The sequence below is a fragment of the Vombatus ursinus genome, unplaced genomic scaffold, assembly GCF_900497805.2.
Source record: "Vombatus ursinus unplaced genomic scaffold, bare-nosed wombat genome assembly UNPS02000749.1, whole genome shotgun sequence".
In the NCBI taxonomy this organism is placed as follows: Eukaryota; Metazoa; Chordata; class Mammalia; order Diprotodontia; family Vombatidae; genus Vombatus; species Vombatus ursinus.
The window spans coordinates 4,181,704-4,202,193 of NW_020940527.1; the positions used below are offsets into that span (position 1 = coordinate 4,181,704).

At 37.7% G+C, this 20,490-nt stretch overlaps 1 protein-coding gene across 1 annotated transcript in view; it reads right to left on the bottom strand.

Annotated features, from left to right (window-relative positions):
• CFAP70 (cilia and flagella associated protein 70) overlaps positions 1-20,490 on the bottom strand; it is an 80,419-nt gene that overhangs the window by 43,371 nt on the left and 16,558 nt on the right. The window contains exons 7-13 of the mRNA XM_027860136.1: positions 12,672-12,854; positions 12,160-12,254; positions 9,151-9,250; positions 4,818-4,952; positions 2,723-2,872; positions 2,140-2,217; positions 873-964 (exon numbers count right to left, since the gene is read on the bottom strand). Coding sequence (XP_027715937.1) covers positions 873-964; positions 2,140-2,217; positions 2,723-2,872; positions 4,818-4,952; positions 9,151-9,250; positions 12,160-12,254; positions 12,672-12,854 — 833 coding nt within the window. The remainder of the gene's footprint in view (positions 1-872; positions 965-2,139; positions 2,218-2,722; positions 2,873-4,817; positions 4,953-9,150; positions 9,251-12,159; positions 12,255-12,671; positions 12,855-20,490) is intronic.

The window sequence follows — 20,490 nt, forward strand, 5'->3', positions numbered from 1 at the left end:
GCAGGCCCTCATCACCTTGTGCCTGGATTATTGCAATAACCTGCTGATTGGTCTGTCTTTCACATCATGCCTCCTCCCACTCTAGTTCAGCCTCCACTCAGCTATTCAATTGATCTTCCTAAAGCTCAGGTCTGATCATGTCAACCCCTCCCCAGCTCAGGAAACTCCAGTGGTTCCATATCACCTCTAGAATCAAATAAAAAAATCTTCTGCTTGGCATTCAAAGCCCTTTATAACCTGGTACTCTCCCCCCTACACTTTTCCAGCTTTCTTTCCCCTTACACTTCCCCCATAGACTCTGGGATCCAATGACACTGGCCTCTTTGGGGTTCCTCATACAAGACACTCCATCTCCTGACTGGGCAATATTCATTGGATGTCTACCACCCCTGGAATTCCCCATCCTCATCTCCACCTCCTGGCTTCCCTGGCTTCCTTCAAGTCTCCATTAACAATCTACCTTCTACAAGAAGCCTTTCCCAATCTCCCTGAATGTTAGTGCTAATTATCTCCAATTTATCCTGTCTATAATTTGTCTATATATAGTTGTCTCCTCCATTAGACTACAAGCTCCCTGAGAACAAGGACTGTCTTTTGGCTTTCTTTGCATTCCCAGAGCTTAGCACAGGGCCTGGCACGTAGTAAATATTTACTGACTGACATACCTACACAGAGATCATCTGGTAGATTGAGCATTGTTTTTCATTACATAGGAAAGAGACAGAAGCATAGTCAAGAGGAGGATTCAACATTGCCATCTCTCATTTCACTGCTCAGCACATAAGATTCAGAGGCCCCGGTGTCAAAGCCGTTTTCTGTAAATAACACTATACTATTTTCACAATACAGATAAAGTCAATCTTTTTACATACCGGGATGCAAGCTCTTCTGGCAATCGCTTTGGTACTAAGGCTTTCTCCAGCTCAATCTCCAGAAGGAGGTATGTCCCGGCTTCCACGTATTGCTGTAAAGACATTTTTTGCTTTTCTCTAAATCATTCTAGTAACAAAATTTTTGGCAGTAGTGAAGAGCTTAAGTACAAGTTTCAGGATTTCTTAAGTTAACAGGTATATTAAGCACCTACTCGTGCTCAGCACCACGTAGCTGGAGAGAAACAAAAGGGGGAGGTAGAATAAATGGTCCTCAGCCTCTCTATAAAGGGACAATAGCTGCGGAGCTGGAAAGGACCTCAAAGGTCATCTAGCTCAATCCCTCTACTCACTCACAGGAAAATGAAGCCTACAGAGGTGATCATTTGCCTAATGTCACACAGGTAAGTCGGTGGTAGAGCCATGGGCTCCGTTCCCCACCCAGGGACCTTGACTCCAGATCCAGGGCTCCCTTTCCCTCTTTTCTTTCTGTCTTAATCCACAAGGTTCAGATTAAGTCCTTCCACCTTCATGAAACTCTCCAAACACTCTAGTCCACAGGAAGCTATTTTTTTCTCTGAAATCATGGCACTTATTATCACTGCCGCTCATTCGGCAATCAATAATATCTGTCTTGGAATACCAAATATTATTCTTTATTTCCCTTACTGTGAAGTTGCTGAGGGGAAGAACCATGTAATACATTTCTCTGTATCTGCAACAGCACCCTGAATATAGTAGATATGCTATACATATCTTCTAATTTGATTTGATTTCTACATTTTCTGTTTTGTTGGGAAGACATGAAAGATTACACATTTTTCTGATTTAAGAAAAATAGTTTCTTCCATGTTATATTAAATTAAAAAAACACCTAGGATTTCATGATGCAAAGTACAAAATATATTTCAGGTGAAAATGAAACTAAAATGTAAGAAATTAACGGAAAGACATGTCTGAAGAAAATTCTGTTTAGGCGTAATGATCCTTCCTCAGAAATTGATTTCTATATAGCAGTGGCTTACACTTACAGGCTGGGCCTGGAGGTACATCTAGCATCCTGCCTTCAAGAGACCCTCTTTCTTTCCACGGGCCCCTGTGGACTCTTGGGCTGTTTGGATAGCTCTTTCCTTACACGTTTTTATGCAAAACTCAGAAGGTGAGGCAAGCTGTGAGCACTTGTCTGTCCCTCACTGATGGGACCCATGCTTGGCGATAAGGCTCTTGGGACTTGTGAGTATGTCTGGCCTCGTCTTTGAGTCACCATTACCTGTCCTTCTGCATTCTGGTACAGAGGAACTTCCCCTTCCAGGGGGTTGTCTGAGCTCTGGGATTTTATACTGGATAACTGTAAAAACAGAAAGAAAGTGCACCAAACTCAACAGACAAAATTCCACGTGCCCGTGAATTAGGAAGTTCAATATACAGACCGTTCTACTAACTGTAACTTTCTCGTTGCTCTAGTTGCTGCTGCTGTGGTGATGAATTTGTTGTGGGTCTAGACCTGTGATTTCATAGGTATGGGGGAATCCCAAAGGGGAAAACTCCCTCCACAGATGCATATACAGATCAGCAGTGACCTGTCTATAATTTACACTGTAAGAGTCCCTCGAGCCTTCAAGGGGTGGTCTACCGTTTGTCTGCACAGCTAGACTGCATCGGAGGCCAGACTTGAACCCAGGTTCTCCTGACCCCCAAGGCCAGCCTCCTCTCCACAACCTCACAGGTGATCCTATCAGTTCAAGAAAGCATAATGAATACTTGCAACTCTGCACATGAGGAGTCATCCTAGTGTCAAATACCATCTCCCAGGCACTCGGCCTTCCACGAAGCATACGTTCTAAGCTCCACACCTTCCTTACAGTGTCTTTCTCTCTGGGTGGCTTTTCCTCCTTCACAATCTTGGTGAGGATCGGTTTAGCCAGAGGGGAATTGATCCCTGGAACATTTCCCAATTTGTTCTGGTGACCAACATCATGGAAAAGGCTGAACAGACACTTTGTCTGAAAAAAAGAATGAATCAGAGGGAAAATGAAACAAACTAGAGACAAACTCGTATGTTATTTTTTGACATAGTTCAGCCCTTTAGTTAATCACAATATTAGGGAATCAAAAAGCTAACTATGACCTTGATTACTAAACTGTTCCCTTGTTTCCATAAGGATCTCAGCTAGTCTTGAACAATAGCTGTCTTACTCTTTAAAAATGTTTTTGGGTTTTTTATATAGCAATCATATCCTTATATTTCGTTCTTCTTTGTAACACAGAGAAAAAACAGTCAAGCAAAACCAATACAGGATTATAACTGGCCTTGTCTGACACATTTCAGCATCTATAGACATCTGAACCCAAGAATCAATCTCGGTCTTCACATTTATTCTGAGCTCGGTAGCCTTTTTGTGTTGTTTTTATTTGCGTCACTAAAGTTACTGCACATGTTGTTTGGCTAGTTCCCAGAACCACAGGATCACGGATTATAGTGGGAAGGAACCTCGAAGGCCCCTCATTTTACAAATGAGGAACCTGCTTCCCAGTACTGTTAAGTGATGTGCCCATGGTTACGCTGGCAGAGCAGAGAGCAAAAACTTGAACTCATTTCCTCTGACTCCAAATGCAGCCATCTTGGGTCTCCAGAAAAAGTATTTCAGGTTCAAGGCACTCTGTGGGTCAGTATCCACTCAAAACCATAGCCTGGGCTGCATTTACTTTTACCAGCCAGTCCGATCACATGACTTAAAAAATAAAAGGCATTTAATCAAACAGAATAGCAAATAGAGACAAGTAAAGATCTCCCCAAGCACAGATGGTGCACTCTCTGCCACAGGTCACATGCAAAGAAAGTTAGGACCAAACAAACAAAAAAGTCCAGCTGAAGAAACTGAGGCCCATTCCTCCCTTTATTATGCACATCTGCTATCACTAAAGGCTGATCCTCTTTTGCTTATCCCTTCCAGCCCTCTCTCTCCACATTTATTAAGCATCTTCTATAAGCAGGACACTATTCCCTGTTCCTCCATACACATCCCTGTCAGCCCCAGCCCTCAAGGATCTTTGGGTCACTTTTGGCTAACCTTCTATTATCCTTTCTGGAACCTCTATTCTGTTGTTAAATAAAAACCAATAGAAAATAGAATCAAAATAATATATTCTACTGATGCAGTGCTTATAACATTTACGTGTTTGACTTGTCTAAGTAGGGTAACGTAACCAGGCTTTAATCTGCTTCACATCCTCCTAATTGTCTTGAGGCAAACCCCTGCAGTCCATTCATCTGACCAATCCAGCACTAACCAAATAAAGATATTTTAGATGTAAGATAAATTGGTTTTACAAACAGATCAAGATTTTCATAATAGCCCTACTTCTCCAGGCTGAAAAGTGCTTGTCTGTATGCTGTACACACACGGTTTCCCCTCAATAGAATGAAAGCTCCTCAAGGGCAGAGGCTAGTTGAGTCTTTTGGTTGTATCCCCACAGCCTTGCATGGCAACTGGAATATGCCAACCATTTAATAAATGCTTACTGAATTGTACTGTATCAAATGATTTTCTGTGATAAAGTGACATATATATATATATATATATATATATGTGCATTCCTGAATTTTTAACGTCTCATGACCTCAACTTCAACATATCAAGGTGTTCATCCTTGCCCTCTCATCTTGTGCAATTTTTACTTACGTCTTTCTGCAAATTCTTAACAGAGAATCATTTCCAGTATAGCTAAGGTCTTCCTTGGATTTTTTAATGATGATGTCACTGCACAATAATGTCCCAACTATAAAAACTACTTCCAAAAGTCCTTTGCTAAAATGCGCATTCTCATATACAATGTGAGGATTTTCATATAATGATAACTCATATTTCTTTAGCATTTTAAGGTTTACAAAGCACTTTCCTCCTAAATGATAATACAAAAGATAAAGATCATATAGTTATTTCTTACCTTCTCATATACTGGACCATCTAAATAGGGATAAACACGGAAAGCTCCCCGAATTCTCTTTACACCAGGGTACAACAAAGGGACCATGTTAACATATGCCACACCATGAAAGAACACCTGTCCATCATCATCACCCTGGAGGAATAAATCCAGAGAAACTATTAGTCATATGAATCAATGTCTTTGAATATGTTTTGGTTCCGAAGCTATCAAGGCCATGAAGGAATTTGCCTTTTTGTAACTTCTCCTCATCTATTGCTCATAGTTCTTTCATCTGTCATGCAAACAGACCTTCCACTACTTGGTAGCCACTTTCAAGTATCTGAGGAGATATTATATGGGAGAAGGATTAGACTTTTTCTGTTCAGCCCCAGAGGGCAGAACCAATAGTCACAGGTAGAAGATGCCAAGTATATTCAGTATGAATGCTGGAAAAATTCCCAACACTTAGAGTCATCCCGAAGTGGAAGATGCTGCTCCAGCAGCTGGTAGATTACCCCCTTCAGGTTGTAAAGGGAGCCAAGCCAATGGAGTGCCATCATCAGGACATGTGCAGCTGCTCTCCCTGCTGCCAGTCAGTCCACGTGGAAGGGCTGGGGAGCCTACTTTGGGAAAGGTGTGATGATGACTGAGGACAGGGCCCTGTCCCCAGATTCAGAGCATACATACACACTCTAACTGATTCCAGTCTGCTAACCCACAACATGAGGTTATGGATTGGCTGTTGAGTTGGAACATTCAAAAGGTTAACCAATCAATCTATCAAACAAAATGAGTCTGACTTTTGGACATGTTCAAAAGAGGCAGCAAGAACTGCTCCAGGCCCTCCGTGGGAAAAGAGGACATAAGACTTTAACTCTCCCCCCATCTTGGAGCTAGAAGCCATTCTGGGATTTGCAGGAGGCCAAACATGAGTAGGGAGGAAGCCAGGACCCTAAGGTACTCTGCCTGACATAGCCTTCCAACGCAGAGATGCAGACTTATCCATTCATTGGCCTGCTATATTTGAAGTGGACTTGATGGGGGTGAATGCTATGTGTAAACTGCTTTAAATTTAAGCTCACACTTCCTAAGGACTGGGGTAGTATTGGGAGAACCCCCAGGTGTTGAGGGGGAAATGCATCCTAACTTCAGTTCTTGCTATACCTTTGAAGTAAATATCCTTTTGTAAAAGCTAATTAAAGTTAATGACTTAAATGGACCTGGTGCACCAACCCATGGTGATTACTAAAGGAGAATGTCCTAAAACTGGGGCTGGAGCTGAGAATTGTAGAGTAAGGCTTCCTGCACAAGTTTTAATGATCATTATCAGCCAAGGCATAAAGAATCGTAGAATTTTGGAGCTGGAAAGGATCCCAATTGTCCAGCCATGCCTGACAAGTGGTCATTGAGCCTCTGTTCAAAGATCTCCAGTGAGGGGGGTACTCACTACCTCCTAAGGCATCTTAGCCCACTTAGGGACATTTGTGGCCAACTCTAATTCTTACTGAACTAATTCTAATTCAAACCGAACTTTGACTTTTTGTAGCTCAGGCCCATTGTGCTTGGTTCTGCCTTCTGGAGCTAAACAGAACAAGTCTATTATTCTCTCTTCTACATGAAAGCCATTCAAATACTTGAAGGGAAGGAGTATGTCACCCTTATGTCTTCTTTTCTCCAAATTAAACAACTCAGTTCTTTCAACCAATCTTCATACGACATAACCTCTAGGCCCTTTATTGTTCTCAATACCCACTTCTGAATGTTCTAATTTATTAATGTCTAAGGTGTTTGCCATGGTCATGGCAATGCCCTAGGCAGAGTCCAAATGGAAGAGGGTCTTCCTATGGATGGTGAAGTCTTCTAGATGAGCTCCTGTGTATGGTTAACCTTGGTGATGGCATCAAAGTACCAAATACTATAGTTCTTCCTCAATGAGATCTGTAACTTCTCAAAAGAGATCAGACAAATCACTCAGTCAAGAAAAACCCAGTGGAATGAAGAATGCCTATTGTACAGAATACAATACATAACTGAATGAGTCATCCATTGAGTTGTGTCAGTACATATCAGTCTCTTGTTGTTATTCAGTCATTTCAGTCAAGTCTGACTCTTCACAACCCCATTTGGGGTTTTCTTGGCAAAGATACTGGAGTGGTTTGACATTTCCTTCTTTAGCTCATTTTAGAGATGAGGAAACTGAGGCAGGGTTAAGTGACTTGTGCAGAGTCACACAGCTAATAAGTGTCTGAGGCTGGATTTGAATTCAGGTCTTCCTGACTTTAAGCCCAGCGTTCTATTCACTGCCCTACCTAGCTACAGATAGTCTCTACAGATGGACAATCAACTCAGATTAGAGCTAGATGGGGGGGGGGGAGATATAGATTGGACTGCATTTGAAAATTATGTAATTCTTTCAACAATCCCAAGCTTATTTATCTTTTTAACACTAACATTCTCCTGGTGATGGTATTCAGCTATGAATCACAGAATAGCACCATCTCCAGAGAATCAAAAATGTGGGTGATCCAAAGGGCAACAGAGAAAGAAGTGGTGGATGCAGCATTTTTTCTGTGATGACTTACATGTGGCAGTTAGGAAACATGTATTACTGGAAAAGACAGTGGGCCGGCCATTCATCAAGAGCCAGAGATAACAGCCTGTAATTAGGCTGTTGATGACAGGCACAGGCTCGATGGAAGGGTGTACAAAGTGTTAGAAGGCTTCAAGGAAGCTGTCACAGGGAGGAGATCCTCAGAGAGCACACTCACATCAATAAGAGCAGAGAGCCTATTATACTGAAGAAGAGATTCTTTTCCTACAAACAATATCTGTTAGATCAGGCTAATTTGGGCTAACTTTCCTCCAATTTCTATGGCTTTTAAGGCTGTTGCTGCTGGAAGTGTATTATGTTGGGAAATTATGCAGCACTTTTATTTCTTTTAAAAATAGCTTTTCATTCCAAAACAACAGAGGTGTTTTCCATCTAATTTTATACTATTTTAATAGAGAAAAACAAATAAGCAGTTTCTAAGGATGGTAACACAAAAGGGTCCATTTTTAGAATTTGAAATAAGGAAGATTGGGCACAATCATATAGGAAATGTCACTTTGAGACACTTCTTTGTGGATGGGAAAAAGGTATTCTGCTATTGTACTGATCAGTACAGAGAATGAATGAATAGGTGATGGGAGGTCAGGAGCATGAGGTAGCAAGAAACGTACAGACGAGGGGAGGTTATTGAATGTTTTTTAGAAGAACACAGGAAATAATGTATTTGGATGAGGCACAGTGGAAGAAACAATCAAATGAGCTTTTCTAAAGAGAGGGCCAGCTTCCTGCAGTGGCCTGAGAACCAGAGGATATGTCTTGTTTCCCATTAGAGCCTTACTGCTTACAAGCTGTGTGGCACTGAGCAAGTTATTTAAGGTGTCTGGGCCTCAGCCTCCTCAGTTCTGAAGTGAGGTTTAGATGAGATGATTTCTAAGGGACCTCTCAGTTCTAAATCCCACAGCTCCATAATGACAGGAAAGAGAATAAAACCTGTATCTGACAGTAAGGTCTCCAAGGTTTCATTAGAGAAAAATGAAAACATTTCACTCAGAAGTTCTACATTTCTAATTAGGTGCCTTAAGCACATTGGATTTCGCTAGCTGAATGATGTGTTGAAATCTGGAGGAGAAAGCTATGAAGGAAGAAGCCAAGTAGTACTGAAATGCATTAGTAAAACTCTGGTTTCTTTCCCAATCTGTCTTTGCTGTCAAAGCTTAAAATGCTTTAATAGACAGAAAATGAATTTCTAATTCTCATGTGACTTGGGATGATCAAGGAAATGGGTAGGCACCTGTCATTTGAAAACAGGTTTTTAAAATTAGGATTTTCTACTCTTGAAAGATGAACTGTTGAGAGGGGATATAATTGAGGTCTATGAAACCACAAACATTATGGATTAAGTGAACAAAACTTATTTATCAAATCCTGGAACACCAGAACTAGAAAAAACTCACTGGCATTTGAAGGAGGCAAATTTAAGAAAATAAGAGTCATATTTTATGTAATAATAGCAAACTTATGAAGTATGTTACTCCAATAAGAGTGCAGACAAAAAATATTAATAGACTCAAAAGGAAGACAAATATATGGATGATAAATATATTTAAGCTATTAAGGGTAAAATAGTTAATTCCTATTCTTTTGAAAGTGACAACAGAAAGGACAAATACATCCTTTCTCAAAATATCTTTTGGTATCGGGATTAGAGATAGAATAATGAACTAAATGAATAATGAACTCATTATGGCATGTCTTATATAACAGCATTTCTTAAATAAGCCTATTAACTTGACCACACACCTTATCAACTTTTGTAGATTTCCCTTTGGACACAGGAGCTACAGGAACTCTTGTTATCTCCACCGGCCAGAAACGGCAATCTGCAATTCGTTTCTGAAAACTATAAGCCAAAAAACAGACAGCTATGTAAAGCCAGTTTTAATAAAATTGAGGTCAAAGGAAAACCTTTGTAGTAAGCGATTCATTCCTCTCTAGGCTCTCTTTCTGAGTTGGCTCTCTGCATACTGGCAGATGAGGCTGGGGGTGTTGCTTAGGAGAAGGGCATTGCTACAACTAACTCAGGATTCTAGGGGTAACTCTGGTGGGTGGCTATTGTTCTACACTGTAGCTCCTGTGTCCCCACCAATGTATTTCCCATTTAACAAATCAACCATCTGACTCCATTAATTCGATCAAAATATTTACTATGCAGAAGACAAAAAAAAGAATAATTATAACATAATATTCTACCCATAAACCTGAGGTGTGCTCTCCCATCATTGTATATAGTGTCCATGAGACAGATTGAACACAAATTTAAAATACCACTATAGTGAGGCAATGTCTAGGGAATCCATGTGCCCAAAGTCACAAGTCATAATGTAGAGGTCCTACATCAAAGAAAAACAAAATACTGCAAACATCCAGAAATAAGCTGTTCAAATATTAAGGAAACAAGTCAGGATTACACAAGACCCAGCAACTTCTATTATAGAAAAGAGGACATTTTGGAATACAATATTCTAAAAGATAAAAATATAGATTTACAGTCAAAATTAATTTGCCAAGCAAAGCTGAGTATAATCCTACAGGGGAAAAATTAATAGATGACTTTTAAGAATTTCTGATGAAAAAGCTACAGCTGAGGAGGAACTCTAAAATATAAACACAATTGTGAAGAGAAATCTAGAAGGGTAAATTTATTCAAGCAATTGGAAGGGGAAGTATGATGATGTAGAGTTAACATTCCATTATGGGGAGAAACAAATATACCATCAGAACCTTAATGTCTTCATAGGGTATTGAGGGGGTTATATTTTTTAAAAAGAGGCCTTGGAGGAGGAAGGAAGAAGGAAGAAAGTTAAGGAACTAACTATTTCTCATAGATAACGTATATGAGAAGATCAACACACGTGGAAGAAGGGGTGAGGGAGACGTAGTCTCGAGATGAACTTCAAGTGTTATCTAAGACAGATAAAGGAAGTCTGAAAACACACATACTCAAAGAGTTTGGCACAGAAATACTTCCAACTCAACAGGAAAAACAGGAATAGGGAAGAAGAGAGAGTTGAGAGGAAGGAGGATAATGCTTGGGAGGGAATAGTTGTAAACCACACAAACTTCATGATTCTGATGGGGGAAGAGTGAAATGAAAAAAGAATAGAAAAGGAAAGAAAAGAGAAAGGGAAAGAAAGAGAAAAGATTTAGAATCTTAAGGGAGTGCCCTAGGTTGACTCATAGAGAAGTAGAGAATGGCTCAACAAATTGTGAAATACATAGGTAAAGGAATATTGTTGCTCTATAAGAAATGAGAAAAGACAACTTCAGAGAATCCTGAGTAACGCGAATTGATGAAGAGCAAAGTGAGTAGACCTGGGAAACAATTTACTCAAGGACAACAACATCATAAAGAAAAAAACTTTGAAGTTCTAGTTTAAGAACTCTCTTCAGTACATAACCAATGCTGTCTCTTTTTTTTAACCAATAAAACACATTTTTAATAAAAAAAAAAAAAAAGGCAGCCCAAAAATACATATTCTGGAATTTTGCCAGAAGCTGAAGTCAAGCTCAAAGGCAGTCTCTGTACTCGTCCCTTTTTTGAAATTTGAAACACTATTTGCCCTTCTCCAACCTTCTGATACTTCTCCTATTCTCCATGGTCTTTTAAATGTTACCCACTAAAATTTAGCATCACATCAGCAAGTCTTTTTTCTGTCCCTTAGCATGAGGTTGATTTGAGCTCCAACCATGCCTTTCTTTCAAATTTTTTTTCTTTATGTTACCTACAGCAAGGTGATGGATACAAGGAAATGAATGAATGAATGATAGCTAGTATTTACATAGTAGCAATTATGTGCCAGGAACTGTGCCAAGCACTTTACAAAATATTACTTCATTTGATCCTCACAACAATTCTGGGAGGTGGATACTATTATCATGCTCCTTTTATAGTTGAGGAAACTGAGGCAAACAGAAGTTAAGTGATCTGCCTAACGTTTTCATACAGCTTGTAAGTGTCTGGGGCTGCAACTGACTTCAGGCCCAGGGCTCCGTCCACTGCACCACCTAGCAGCCCAAAAATATATATCTCTTTCCATACCTTGTACCAAAAAAATGTACATACGTTTTTGGCCGTGGCCACTGCATGGGTTCATCTTGCTTGACTTTGCTTATTGTTACACCATTTTTATTCTTTTTTTTTCTCAATAATTGGTGGTGGGAAAGAAGGGGTTTGCAAAAGCAATACCAAAAATAGGGCCATTGGAAAAAAATTTTAAATGAACAAAAAAGAACAGAAAGAACAGTTTTGAATGTAACATGTATAATTTGTTATATACTTTAAAAATGTGATATGGAATAGATATTTATGGTTTCATAGAAAATCCTTTTTTTTGCATTCTGCTATATATATATGCTCTTTGTGTGTATATCTGTGTTTAAATAATTAAAAAATTTAAATTAAGAAAAAGAAAATAGCAATAAACTGAGTTCCAAAAGAATATCCTAATAGTCTACATCTAATACATCTAATGATGATGAAACAAAGATGATACCCAAAAACAATGATATTTGGTCTTGCAAAAGTTAGAGACATCCATTGAGACACAACAAACATTTCCCAGAGCTTTGAGACTGAACACTTCCCTCTCAATTTAGCCTTGCCCTAAAAGGCCAGGAACTTTGTGAGACAGGAAGAAAAAAACACAACAAAACTCAAAGTCACTTAATGATCCCCTGAGAGCTAAATCAAGTTAGCATAGTCAGAGATTTACTTCCCCTACAACTCAATCTCTTAACCAGATACATTACTTGGCAACTGCTGGAGGGTCAAGGTAGCAGCGACTTTCAAAGTCCCAGACGATTCTTTTCTTTAAAGTTTCTGCTTGGTTTCTGAAGTCTTTGTCCTAAAAATGACAAATTTGGGGCCTGAGTCTACAACTGCCAATATCATATGCCAAACATGAAATAACATCCCTATCCAGGGTTCTCCACAGCACAAATGATCCCATATAAAAATATAGCATGTGATTACAGCATGGATTTTTCACCAGACTGATGATAAGAGACATGTCTGTGTTCTATGCTCAAGCACTTAGATATTTGTCCTTTCTACTTACCAACTCTTTCATTAAAAAACATCTTAAGCTCTGGTGATAGAGCATGGATCTGTGATTCTGATCCAGATACGAGTAAGTAGATATTTAGGGAGATGACTGATACACACAGAAGTTAACTTGTAAATGTCTGAGGTGACATCTGAATTCAGGTCACCCTCTGCTCACCTTAAACTGAGCAGATATTATATATTCAACCTTTCTCACCTCTGGACAGTTGAGCTCTCCATCTTCCTCAACGAAAGGACCACCAGTAATGAAAGAATCAGGAATGTACTGAGCTCCTGGTGCCAGGATGTTGGCAATGGGCCATTTTTTGGGCCGGGGTACATATTCTTTTTCCCCACCAAGTTTTAGGGTTCCATTTTTGAAGAATATGGCACAATCTTTCTATAGAAAATGAATCCATATTTAATAAAAATAACATTATTAAAAGGAAATTAATTTGCAATAGGAAAACACTAGAAGCTTTTCTAACAAATACAGGAGTAAACAAAGAATGCTTATTTCCCTACTGTTATCTGTCACAGTTTTAGAAAACAAAAGAAATTAAAAACATAAATACATGTAAAGAAAAAACCATATTAATGGTGCAAACACATGTAAACAGGAGACAAAAACCACAGACAATTAGAGGGATATTAAATGTTTGTGATTGAGCTACTTCAATAAAAAAAAAATCGTTATACTAAAGTTAATTGACTGATTTAATTCTATCCCAATCAAATTAACAAGAGAATGCTTTCTAGAGCTAGACAAAATAATAATGAAACTCATTTGGAGGCACAAAAGGTCTAGAATTTCATGGGAAACAATGAAAAAAAAAAGTAAGAATTGAGGGATAACAACATTTCTAGACCTTAAATTATACTATAAAGTGCTCATTACCGATTGGTGCTGGTTAAAAAAGAGAAAAGCAGCATCAGTAGAACAGACTAGATAAGGGGGAAAAAAGAAATAATTGAACTCGATAATACTGTGATTGATAAACCTGAAAACATAAATTACTTGGGGGAAGAGTTCTCTATTTGATAAGAACTTCTAGGAAAACTGGAAAGCAGTTTGGCAGAAGTTAGATTTTGAAAAATACATTATACAATACACCAGAATAAGTTCAAAATGCATACACAACTTGAATATTAAAGGTCACACCATTAAGAAAAACAGAAGAGAATCAGCTCAGGAAGCTTTCAATTGTGATTTAAGGAAAAATCTTAACTATATAAGGGACAGAAATAATAACAAAAAAGAAAAAAAAAAAGCCAGACCATTTCAATTACATAAACTGAAAAGCTTTTGCATGAACAAAACCACGCAACTAGAACGGGAATGAAAGCTGTCGATTAGGAGAAATTTTTTGTATCATATATATCTGAAAAGGGCCCGATATTCAAGACATACAGGGATGGTATATATAGTGGACTAAATGAATTTGTAATGACTCATCTTATCAATCAAGACATCTCAACCCTAGCTTAACTGAGGGGTGCCACAGGTGAGTTAATACACTGAGTTTTGGAAATCCATCCTAGGGCTGAGCTGTCCTTAGTGAGCAAGTGCAAATTTACCTAACTCATTGTATCTATTTGGCCCCACACCATGTTTCTTCTTATCCTATCTAGCCATCCATCAAGCAGCCTCTCAGCAATTGGCCTCACCTGTCCAGCCCACCTGGACATCTTTCTACCTGCCTTTTCATGATTCTCTAATGGAATGTTATTGTATCACAAGAAACACAGATAAGCATGAGAAGACTGACAGAGTGAAGTAAAACCAAGAAAACAACATACATAACGACTACAGAAACAATAGAAGGGGCAGCTAGGTGGTGCAGTGAATAGAGCACCGGCCCTGGAGTCAGGAGGACCTGAGTTCAAATACGACCTCAGATCAAACACAGCCTCAGATCAAACACTTGGCACTTATTAGCTGTGTGACCCTAGGCAAGTCACTTAACTCCAATTGCCTAAAAAAAAAAAAATAGAAAATTTAAAAAATGAAACTGAGTTCAATGATTAAGCTTGGCTCATAGAAGAAAGGAGAAAATTCACCTTCTTCCCCTATTCACAGATGTGGGAGATATACTACATATTCTGTCAAACTCAGTTAATTCGTGGTTTGTCTTACTATACTACAAAAAATTCAATTAAAATTAAAATAAAAATTAAAATAAAAAAATAAAATTCAACTAGATAAAGTGACAGTAAAATTTACATAGAAAGGCAAGCAGGCATGAATATCAAAGAATATAGATATAGAAGAATATAAAGGTTAAAAAGATGTGGGGTTTTTTTTTTTTGTCAGAAAGTAACTTGGGATCATCGAATGTATTACGCAGTTCCCCAGATGTGCTCTGGTTCCTTCTCTTTCAACTATTCAATTCTGGGTCCAGCTCACTGTCCTTATGCAATGCCCATCATATGCGTGAGTGTAAGTCCATACACACACACTCTCATACTGTTGTACTAAACGGGTAGCCCACACCACTGCATGCTGAAGTCTCAAAGTCAAGATTTGTTTGTTCCTGTTGGACAGTTGGGCCAATTTTTTTGAGTAGTCATACATCTCCCTGGGAACCCTTAATATTCTGTGCTTAATGAAACCGGCAGAATATCATCCACAAACAGGAGCATTTGGAGGACCTCACTATCTAAAGGGTATCTTTCTTAGGACTCTGCACAGAACATCATGACAGTGGTAAACACCTTTGGTAAGTGTACAGGTGACCCAAAGGATGCTGGAGAGATGCATGATAAGTGTACACAGGATGCAGCATATTTCCAGTCATGACCCACACAAGAAGTGGCATAAAAATATAATCCAGGAGGACCTGTCATGTAACAAAACTCAGATTTACAGACCGAATGTTATACTGCTATCCCCCAAACATTAGGAGACCTATGAGAGTGCCTCCAGCATGTTGGGTAGATCCTTCATAGCAAACATACAGGACGACCTGGACGAGGACGTCCTGGGAAGTGAAAGTTCAGGATGGGTCGCCATTTTTCACTTTTGGAGGCGGTGAATGAAATCAGATCCATTAACATATTCTTTGGAATATATTTTCACTAGTAGAATTACTGGATCACAAGGTATGACTAGTTTTACAGATTTGGTTGACTATGTGAAGACTGGCCATGGATGGCCTGAATCTGCATTGCCATTAATATTATATGAAAGTACCTTTCACCCCACAGCCCTGTTAATTGAGTTATGAGATAAGAATACTAATTTTGTTATTTTTTGTCTCTCATTGATCTACCTGGAGTTTATGTCAAGTATAAATCTAAATTTGCTTTCCTCCATACTGATATATTGTTTTTCCATGGCATATGATGACTGTTTAGGATCACAGAGTTATAGATTCAGAGACGGGTGTGATAGTATGGATAATCTAGTTCCTTCGTTAAAAATGACCCTAGGGATCTTCTAACCAACCCTCTCATTTTACAGATGAGAAAACTGAGGCTTAGAGAGTTGAAATGACTTTTTCAAGGTCATGCAGAGCAAAGCAGAGCTGAAATGTGAACCCAGATCCTGACTCCAAATCCAGTTTTCTTTCCACTGTACCATAATTTCTCATTACATATTTTTGTCACCCTTCCATACCCCTAGAAGATTACCTCAATGCTTTTTCTAAACCCATTTGTTTTACGTGAATAAATTGGAGACTGGGATTTTTTTAACGGGAAAGAAGAGTAGAAAAATCAAGAGCTTTGCATCTAGAATAGGGACACTGCTGCTCAGGAGATGCCAGGCTTCAGCAGCGATGCTCTAAGGAGACAGAACTGGGGAAGCTTCCCTCGGCCGTAGGATAAGGGCGCCATTCCTTTCTGAAAGAGCACACCAGTGGCCTAGCCAAGGGTTAAAGCCAGAAGCTAGATGCATTGGAGTCTACAGGCATATGCCCAGAAAAAAGCAGACCCAGTAATCCCAGTGAAGCACATCACAAGGGGCCCTGAAACATCAGAAGTATAGATTCCATCATGCCTAATTTCTGTATTTGCTCATTCTGTACCCCAGGATTATAGGATTATAGATATTTGGTTACAACTTTTCTTATTATGCCATTTCAGTGAATGCTTCTGCTTTGAGCTAAGTGAATCTTCTTTGTGTTACATATGGGGAGGGGGGAGGCTCATGAGCTATTGGTTTAGAAAGACAGACCTTAAAAAAAAAAAAAAGACCTTCAGAGTACTCTGAATTTGGGGAAGCTGCTCTCCGAAGGCCCTAACCTACAAGTGCAAGTTGAAACAATGCTTCTAGGGCTACATTCCTTCCATCCACTGTTCATTCAAGTGATTCATAGCATGATGTCTTCCTATGTGTATTTGGATATTTTTCTGAGGTACTATGGTTTGATGGATTTGGAGTCAAAAGATTTGAATTCAAGTCTACCTTCTGACAAAAGGACCCATCTAAAATTGTTAACCTTTACATTCTTCTCTTAGTAATGGGGTATGTGTGTGTGTGTGTGTGTGTGTGTATAAGAATCTTGGAACACCACAACCTCTGACAAATCCCAGGGAGATCATTTTACTTGTTTTTAAAATTTTTTTTTTAAAATTTTTACTTAAAGTTTTGAGTTTCAAATTTTATCCCTCCCTCCCTCTCCTTGCCCCTCCCTGAGATGGTAAGCAATGATATATAGGTTATACATGTGCAATTATGTTAAACATTTCCATATTAATCATTTTGTATAAGAAGACTCAAATAAAAGAAAAAAATGAGAGAAAGTGAAAAAATACCATGCTTCAGTCTGTACTCAATCAAGATCAGCTCTTTTTCTGGAAGTGGATAGGATGCTTCATCATTAGTCCTTTGGGATTGTCTTGGATCATTGTATTGCTGAGAATTAATTCATTCGCAGTTCTTCATCACACAATATTGCTGTTACTGTCTACAACGCACTCCTGGTTTTGTTCACTTCACTATATGCGTTAGTTCATGTGAATCCTTCCAAGTTTTTGTGAAATCATGCTACTTGCTGTTTCTTACAGCACAATAATATTCCATTACAATCACATACCACAGCTTGTTCAGCCATTCCTCAATTGATGGGCATCTCTTTGATTTTAAATTCTTAGTCACCACAAAAAAAGAGTTGCTATAAATATTTTTGAACAAATAGGTCTTTTCCCCTTTTTTTGGATGTCTTTGGGATACAGACCTAAAGGTGGTGTTGCAGGATCTAAGGGTATGCACAGTTTTATAGACTTTTAGGCATAATTCCAAATTGCTCTCCAGAAGGGTTGATCAGTTCACAACTCCACCAACAACGCATTAGTGTCCCAGTTTTCCCATATCCCCTCCAATATCTAATAGTTTCCTTTTTTGTCAGAGTAACCACTCTGATAGGTGTGAGGTGGTACCTGAGAGTTGTTTTAATTTGCATTTCTCTGATCAATAGTGATTTAGAGCATTTTTTCATATGACTATAGATTGCTTTAATTTCTTTATCTGAAAACTGCCTGTTCATATCTTTTAACCATTTATCAATTGGGGAATGACTTATATTTTTACAAATTTGACTCAGTTCCCTATATATTTGAAAAATGAGGCCTTTATCAGAGATAACTGTTGCAAAAAAATTTTCCCCCAGTTTTCTGCTTTCCTTATAATTTTGATTGCATTGGTTTTGTTTGTGCAAAAAAAATTTTAATTTTATATAATCAAAAGTATCTATTTTACATTTTGTAATGCTCTCTATATCTTCTTTGATCCTAAATTCTTCCTTTATACACAAATCTGACAGATAAACTAGTCTGTGCTCTCTTAATTTGTTTATGGTATCATCCTTTATGTGTAAATCACGTACCCATTTTGACCTTATCTTGGTATATGGTGTGAGATGCTGGTCTATGCCTAGTTTCTGCCATGCTGTTTTGTAGTTTTCCTGGCAGTTTTTGTCAAATAATGAGTTTTTGTTCCAAAGACCTGCATCTTTGGGTTTATAATATGTCAAATTACTATGGTCTTTTACTATAATGTAATTTGTACCTAATCTATTCCACTGATCCAACACTCTATTACTTAGCCAATACCAGATTGTTATGATAATTACCGCTTTATAATACAGTTTGAGATCTGATATGGCTAGACCACTTTCTTTTGCATTATTTTTTCATTGATTCCCTTGATATTCTTGAGCTTTTGTTCTTCCAGATGAGTTTTGTTGTTTTTTTTCTAGCTCTATAAAATAATTTTTGATAGTTTGATTGGTATGGAACTGATAAATATATTAATTTAGGTAGAATTGTCATTTTTATTATATTGGCTTGGCCTACCCATGAGCAATTAATATTTTTCCAATTGTTTAGATCTGACTTTATTTATGTGAAAAGTGTTTTATAGTTGTGTTCATGTAGTTCCTGGGTTTGTCTTGGCAGGTAGACTCCCATGTATTTTACATTGTCTATAGTTATTTTAAATGGAATTTCTCTTCATTTCTATTTCTTGCTACTGGACTTTGTTGGTAATATTTAGAAATGCTGATAATTTATGTGGGTTTATTTTGTATCCTGCAACCTTGCTAAAGTTGTTAATAATTTAAAGCAGTTTTTAAGGTGATTCTCTAGGATTTTCTAAATATAAAATCATATCATCTGCAAAGTAATAGTTTTATTTCCTCATTACCTATTCTAATTCCTTTAATTTCTTTTTCTTTTATTATTGCTATAGGTAACATTTCTAGTACAATATTAAATTATAGAGGTGATAACGGGCATCCTTGCTTCACCCCTAATTGTATTGGGAAGGTGTCTAGCTTATCCCCATTACAGATAATGCTTGCTGATGATTTTAGATAAATATTACTTATCATTTAAATGTTCCATTTACTTTTGTACTATTTAGTGTTTTTAATAGGAATGGGTCCCGTGTTTCATCAAAAGCTTTTTCTGCATCTATTGAGATGCATGATTTCTGTTGATTTTGTTATTGATTTGGTCAATTATGCTAATGGTTTTCCTAAAACTGAACCAACCCTACATTCCTAGTACAAATTCCACCTCGTCATAGTGTATGATCCTTTTGATATATTGCAGTAACCTCTTTCATAGTATTTTATGCAAAATTTTTGCATCAGTATTCATTGGGGAAATTGGTCCATAGTTTTCTCTCTCTGTTTTGGCTCTTCCTGGTTTGAGTATCAGCACCATATTTGTGTCATAAAAGGAATTTGGTAGGACTCCTTCTTCACCTATTTTTTCCAAATAATTCATATAGTATTGGGATTGTTCTTTAACTGTTTGGTAGAATTTGCTTGTGAATCCATCTGGTCCTGGGAATTTTTCTTAGTAAGTTCATTGATGGCTTGTTTAATTTCTTTTTCTTAAATAGAATTATTTAAGTATTTTATTTCTTCTTCCGTTAATCTTATTAATTTATATTTTTGTAGGTATTCATCCATTTTATTTAGATTGTCAAATATATTGGCATATAATTGGGCAAAATAGTTCCTAAAAATTGTCTTAATTTCCTCTTCATTGGTAAATTTACCCCTTTCATTTTTGATACTAGTAATTTGGTTTTCTTCTTTCCTTTTTTAAATCAAATTAACCAATGGCTTATCTATTTTTTTTTCATAAAACCAGCTTCTAGTTCTATTTATTAGTTCAATGGTTTTCTTACTTTCAATTTTATTCATCTCTCTTTTGATTTTCAGGATTTACAATTTGGTGTTTAATTGGGGATTTTTAATTTGTCCTTTTTCTAGTTTTTTTAGTTGGATGATCAATTCATTGATCTGCTTTTTCTCTATTTTACTGATGTAAGTAATTAGAGATACAAATTTCCCCCTAAGTAATGCTTTGGCTGCATTCCATAAATTTTGGTATGTTGTCTTGTCATTTTCTTTAATGAAAATATTGATTGTTTCTATGATTTCTTCTTTGACCCACTTGTTTTGGGGGGATTATTTAATTTCCAATTACCTTTTTAATCTCTCTTTCCATTGTCCATTATTGAATGTAACTTTTATTGCATCATGATCTGAAAAGGATGCATTTACTATTTCTGCTTTTCT